This window comes from Copadichromis virginalis, linkage group LG1 (genome assembly GCF_057382275.1).
Source record: "Copadichromis virginalis isolate Kocher_CV1m ecotype Utaka linkage group LG1, C_Virginalis_male_GT1.1, whole genome shotgun sequence".
NCBI classification, from domain to species: Eukaryota; Metazoa; Chordata; class Actinopteri; order Cichliformes; family Cichlidae; genus Copadichromis; species Copadichromis virginalis.
In genome coordinates, this window is record NC_140618.1 from 10481353 (window position 1) to 10488203 (window position 6851).

The following is a 6851-nucleotide window of genomic DNA, read 5'->3' on the forward strand; positions in this document are numbered from 1 at the left end:
TTTTAAGTTGCAGCAGTTCATTTATTAGCCAAAATATAGACTTTCTTGTACAATTTGGTTCACAAGTATGTACATATTCTTAACTTTATATACAAAACATTTCAACATCAAATCCTCACAGAACTTACAAAAAGAAAGAAAGAAAAAAACTCACAGACTACAGGTTCATAGATTATTACATTAGCAGTTTTACACAGGACATGCTTACAATGTAAGTATACAGAGATGTATTATTCTTATATTACATTCCATATTCAAATTAAAATTAAAGAAGAAAGAGGGTGGGTGAGGGTTTATGGAAAGAGCCAAAAGAACCGTGGCTGGTTCTGAGGTCTAGTTGGTTCTGAGGCCTGAAATACACAGGGGTACAACAAAATGTAACAAAAAATGTAGAAGAAAAACAACAACACTAATAATAGTCTCACGAAGAGTGAAAACATAAAGTGATATAAAAGTGACAATTGCCTTTCAAAAACGAACCTGGAGTGAATTTGCATTGAGCTCATTTGCATGACTGAACAAGTTAGTGTAACATAGGCCTTGAAGAAATAACCCAAGCGCACACAGACGCATGAAAAAAATGAAACAAAGCTAATTTGGGTAAATGTGGCATTTTAAACTAAAATGTGATATTGCATTAAATGAAAATTCCCAAATGTCATTAACTGACAGCCTCGTTATCTTTGAACTGCGTGGAAAGCTGTTAAAAACAGCTTTTTCTCTGCATCCAAGGCACTAGATCTCTCTGAAGCTGCAGCAAAGAAAATCAAAATGCGTTAATTGAACTTCCTTTGATCAGAGCTCATCCTGGGTTTATGGGAATATAATGTTAAAACGACGTGATTTAATGGGTTGAGGACTTAATGTAAACCATAATACAGGCGCATGGACCTCAAAATAAAGTAGACGACGTAACAGCAACTCAAGAAATAAAGGGGGCATCTTAAGAAGAGTTTTCGCCAATTTCAATGTTTTTTTTTTCCTTAAACACTTCCTGATGAGGTTTTTTCTTAACCCTCCCGGACAAGCTGTTACACACACACAGGCACACATCGCACACACTGTATTCTGCTGTAACATTAACACTGGTTATCTGCGTGGCCTAGGCAGAAAAAATATCCATGAACAGGCAAAGAAGGCAAAAGAAGGTCTAAAATAAAATAAATGAAATTAACTAGTGTCTTTGTTTTGTAGTTATTTATACATGCGCGTCTCAGTGACGAGGACATGTACCTGTGACTGAAGTCTCTGAACTATGACTCTTGTCCTCCGTTTGCCTGCTGCTGTAGAGGGCCAGGCCGGTGGCAGTGGCCTGGTTCGCCAGTCCCAGATAATGATTTGAGTTCAGTAAAGCCAGCTGGTGGGCCGAAAAGGCTCGGTTCGTCCAGTTCTGGATTTTCCCAACCGGACAAGAAGAGATAAGTCTGTGAGGAGCGATTATGGTCTGAGCGGCCGGCCCTGCGGAGTTGCTGCCGTTCATTTGCGGTGATTTACGTGGATTGTCTGGGGCCGTAGCTGTCTCTGCCAAAGACCAGATTTTTGGTTTTTGGGCTGGGACGGGGTTGTTTTCTGAGGGCGGTGAGCTCACGGATACAGAGTTCAGTTTGAGCTGTTCCCCGTTTGGCTGGGACGTTTTCATGTCCAAAGAGTGGTGACGGTGATTGTGGAAATGCTCTGCTCCTCTCTGTACGTCTTTGCCCTCCTTCCCCACAGCCTTTAGAAACCTCTGGTCGGGCCCTTGTAAATCCTCATAGCCGTCAGAAATCTCAGAGTCACTCCTCCCGTCGAGTTTAATATCTGAATGCAGGTCGTCCTGGTCGTCCAAGTCGTCCTTGTTCTCAATATTTTCCGTGTCGATGTTCTCCAAGTCGATCTCCTCCTCATCCTCTCTCTTGTCCCCCTCCCCCCCTTCGTGATCGCTGGTGTAAACATTTCCTTCTTCGTCCGTGCGGTTCCGGGGGGTCCAGGTCATCTTGTTCTCCTTCTTTAGCCTCCTCCGGGCGTTGGCAAACCAGGTGGACACCTGGGTGAGGGTCATTTTGGTGATAATGGCCAGCATGATCTTCTCACCCTTGGTTGGGTAGGGGTTCTTGCGGTGCTCACTCAGCCAGGCCTTCAGGGTGCTGGTGCTCTCCCTGGTGGCGTTTTTGGGTCTGGATGGGTCACCGAATTGATATTGGCCATATGGGTAAAAGGCAGGGTGATGGTGAGCAAACCCGGGGTGCTGGACACCGGGACTGTCTTTCAGTTCATACTGAGCACCCTGTAAAAACAAAGAATCGACGCGTAAGAGGGATTAGACATATTATATCAATACCATCAAGTAGTTTGTGTGGAAATGTTTACATTGCGCAAAATCCTCTCTAGCTATCAAGAAATAAAGACAAAAGTGTGATTCTTAATAAAGTGTAAACAAACTAAAAGATTCAAGTGTTTTGCAGTGGAATTAAATCACCAAGCGCAGATGAAAGGGGGAACAGTAATTTCTTAGTTTAACAAACACTTCCGAAGTGAAACATTTACTATTACACACTATTCTCCACCTTTACCTGTAACCTCCCACATTACATTGCATCATTTTTTTTCGTTACTATCAGTTTCCGGAATTTATGTGCTAAATGCGCATAAAAGGCTTAAAGCGCACTGTTAATGTGTCACTTTGTATCCACTTTTAACCATATTTTACAAACTACTCAGTTACAAAGTTCAACGCGGCGTTCTAAAACTTTAAACTTAAAAGGAATAAAGTTATCCCAGTGTCATGTGTAGCTTACGTTTCGACAAAAAGTTTTTAGATAACTTAAGCGAAAGGAGAACAACTCACCAACTGATTGAAAATTGATATATCGTTTGTGTAGGGGAGAAACGCTCCATAGCCTTGCGCTGCTGCGGCGAAAGGAGATCCATACATAGTCGAGAGGACGTTGGAAAGTGCCCCGGACGGACTGAGCTCTGTCCCGGCTCGGGCATTGTTGGCGATCCCCTGGCGCTCCGGCGGGTATATCGGTCGGATGTACTGATATCCCAGCTGAGGGAAAGACATGGTGGTAGGAAAAGGGAAAAAGGTCTGCTGCAATCACACAAAGCAATGGAATTGCCTCGATATCCACTTTTACAGTGTGAGCATGTGAGCAACAAAAGGTGCAAGCAAGGGAAGTCTATATTTCCTCGGGAACAGCCAGTGTAAACGATCCGGTTGCGCCCCTTATTTCTTCCTCCTCTTCTTCTTTCCACCCTCACTTCCCTATTGATCTGGATGGACTAAGGTCAGGTCCTTACAGATTGCTTTAGATTATTGGGACTCCCTTTCTCAGATTGACATTTTTAGTCGTTTAGAAGCCCCTCCTATTTCTCAAATCTCACCCCACTCATACAAACCACACACCAAACACACTCTCTCTCTCCCTCCCTCCCTCTCTCCCTCTGTGTCTCTCTCCCTCTCTTTCGGATAAGTGCACTGACGTCGCGAGCTCTTATTTGAATGGGGTTTCAAATCTCATTTTATGGCTCGCCAATCTATTTCATTTGCTATTTGTTCGCGTCTGGCCTAAACCGCAATTTTTGTATTAATTCGCACAATTTGACCACGCGGATACACGTAAGCAGTTTGCTGATTAACTTTTTTTGGGCTACAATTTGCTTTTAATATAAAATCACGGAAGAAAGTTTTCTCTGGAGACTCAAACTTGGAGACTCAGCTACGAAAGGGTATCGGTTAAAACTCTAAAATCAGAACGTAAAATTAAGTTTATAACCACTTTTAAGTCGTTTTTTTTTTTCATTTTTCTTTTTCCTTTTGAATTGCCACACACTAAAAATACAATAACCAATGCAAGGGAGCTAATAACAAGTAGAAAAAATAGTACTTATTAATAACAAATGCCTGTCGGACTAGGGTTCGAGCAATGTGTTTCCAATTACCGGCTTCAAATGCCCCCGGATCACAGGTTACGCACACTTTTTTATTTATCGCTTCATCGCTGCGTGCAAGCTGTGTTTTCTTACACCGATTTGAGGTGTTATGTTCTCTTGGTGGCATGAGACTCGGCGTAAAGTAATTCTTTAATCTGAGACATCAAACGAGTCGCATGAAACTACTTGACATCAAAAGAGACGCTGATGATGGGCGCATTATGCTGTTAATGAAGACTAAGTGTAAAGTAACAACAGTCATAACAAACATTAGAGTGGATTCGGCTGGAAAGATGTTTATTCTGGGACTCGACACTACACGAGAGGGAAATAAATGAAATAAATAAAAAAAAAGAAGAAGCTAAAAACAAGACCGAATTATTAGAAAACAACAACAACAATAACAACAAACTAATAATATTAATAATCAAAATCAAAATAACAACAATAATAATAATTTTGAACATGATGAGATTGAGTGACTATTCAGTGGTTTTAAATAAACACTTTTAATCCACTAAAACGCAAAACGGTCATCCGGCCATACTGCACCTTAAAGTAATCCATTTGATAATTTTCATACGACCGGATGTTTCTTGTTACTCGTGCGGATTAAAACAAAACAAGAGAGTCAGAATTGAAATTCCATGAATCAATAAATAAAATGTGTAAGGGGCAACCCTAATCGCCTTTCAATCCGCCTTTGTAGCACCATCTGTTTTGTTAATCATTTGCAAAACAACTACAAAAAGTTGAATTATTATTTCGAACACTTTATTTAAATATGGTATAAATCTTTATGTATTATTGACAGCGAGATAAAATCCCATCAATCTCTTCAGTTTTGATAATGCGATCCGGGTTTCCAAGAACTCTGAACTTGTATAAACCTTTAATCTTCTTTGGAAGCAGATAGTTATCATTGTCTGGGAGGGATAATAACAGCTATAATTTCTTATATAGAGCTACCCATAAGGATACGCCTTGTTTCTGTTAAACTCTGTCCTGAATCTGTGTGTGTTCTTCGCCGACATCCACCACAACCCGGATTATGGGGTTATTAATTACAACGGCTTTCTGGTGCCATCCGACTGGAATGGTAATCACTACATAGCAGTCAATAGCACGTTCACACTTAACACACACACTCGTGCGCGCAGACACACATCACATCGACCTGCAAACTGAGGGGTCTAGACAGTGAAGTGAGGGCAAAGATAAGTGGAAGGTATAAGGAATACTTTGACGCACAACGGTGTAACAGCACGAATAAGGTAAAGCTTAAAAATGAAAAAAAAAAAAAAAAAAAAGCAAGTTCAAACACCATATTGCAGAATGAAAACCATGTGTGTGCGCGGGCGTGTGTGTATGACTAAATGAGAGCGAGCGAGCGACAGAGGAAGGGAGAGAGAGAGCCAGCGAGAGAGAGAGAGAGTCGTAATAGCTGAACGTTAGAAGTGAGGATATAAATCCAGAAAGTCCAGCGAGGTGTCTGTCTCCTGCTGTCCGCTAAGCAGCACCCAGAGTCCGGATGGACACGTGTCTCATCCCCGGACTACTTTAACTCGAACCCCCCCTTCCCCCTCATCCCTCCACTCACCCGCCACACACACACACACACACACACACACACACACACACACACACACACACACACACACACACACACACACACCCCTCTATACCCACACCGAGGGCTGTGATTTATTGCCTCAAATCAAACACCACGCACTAACTTAACACTTTCTCACCGACCTGGGAAACTGGCGTAGCCATAAAAGCATTAAGACGCTGCTCCCTTCTCTCCTAAAAAAACAGAGAGAGTCTTGCTAAACAGTAAACTAACCTCTGCTTGACTTCCGTCTAAACACAAGCAAACACGCGTACTAGGCCAAAGCACAGCGATATACCTGCAAAAGCAGATAATTTTATGCATAATAATAATGTCAGTGTTAATAATAATAATAATAATAATAATAATAATAATAATAATAATAATAATTGTTTATTTTAAATGCTTTAATACTTGGGGAAGAATGCCGGGAACGCGCTAGAGCCAATTTAATTTGTAAGTGCTGTAAAAAGAGGGCAATCATACACAAGCGACTTGAGGGCTGTTTAGTAGAGAGCTCTTTGACGGTAATTATGCAGATGACACAATTTCACATTCTCATAAGCAAACATACACAGCCTATCGCTCAACAGTAGTTCCTCATGCAATACACAGAGTACCAGCGACACGTCGCAAATGACGAACCGAGGCTCTGCAAAACAGGCGAGATCAAAGGCTTCAAACAGAGGCACTTCAAATTACACATTTGGATCTTTTCCATAACGCCTGGTTGACAGAAAAAAAACAGAAGAAGAAAACTCGTATTGCACATGGAATCAATTTTAAGGGACCCCTTGCTGATCATCGGTTAATTAGGGTGACGATTGACGATTTTAAAAGAAAATGTAATTAATGAATTAATGACCCTCGGATCATTGTGGAAGTTGAGGAGTGTGTGTGTGTGTGTGTATTGTGTTTGTTTGTGTGAGAGGCAGAGTTGAGATTTTTTCAGTTGCTTGACAAACCAGTTCCTATCTTGACAAGCATTTCTTGGGGTGTCAACTTCCTCTGGAGTTTCCAGAGTTTGTGAGGACTGACCGGAATTTCACATCTTTGCATGCACAAGTTTTTTTTTTTGTTTCTTTTTTTACTGAACCTGTATACTGTAAATGCAGTAAAGGATGCAGTGCAGTGGGGAGATTTATAGCTTTTCTAAAATCACCAATGAAAGCTACTGAGGATATATGCTTGCATATATGTGACATATATATGATATATGAAAATTAGTGGCAAATATAGGAAGTAAGTGTCAGTGTAACTCATAAAAGTGAGTGCTGCTATTATCCTACCTTATTACAAAGCAATTATTTTTAGCTGTTGGGAACAT

The 6851-nt window shown here is 41.1% G+C and overlaps 1 protein-coding gene across 1 annotated transcript; it reads right to left on the bottom strand.

Annotated features, from left to right (window-relative positions):
* Positions 1-713: 713 nt before the first annotated feature.
* On the bottom strand, positions 714-3322 carry irx3a (iroquois homeobox 3a). The gene is made up of 2 exons (XM_085450075.1): positions 2825-3322; positions 714-2263 (listed from the first exon to the last, which is right to left on the bottom strand). The coding sequence occupies exons 1-2, from the start codon at positions 3041-3043 to the stop codon at positions 1214-1216; spliced, it is 1269 nt and encodes a 422-aa protein (XP_085306201.1). The 5' UTR covers positions 3044-3322; the 3' UTR covers positions 714-1213.
* Between the last annotated feature and the right edge of the window lie 3529 nt (positions 3323-6851).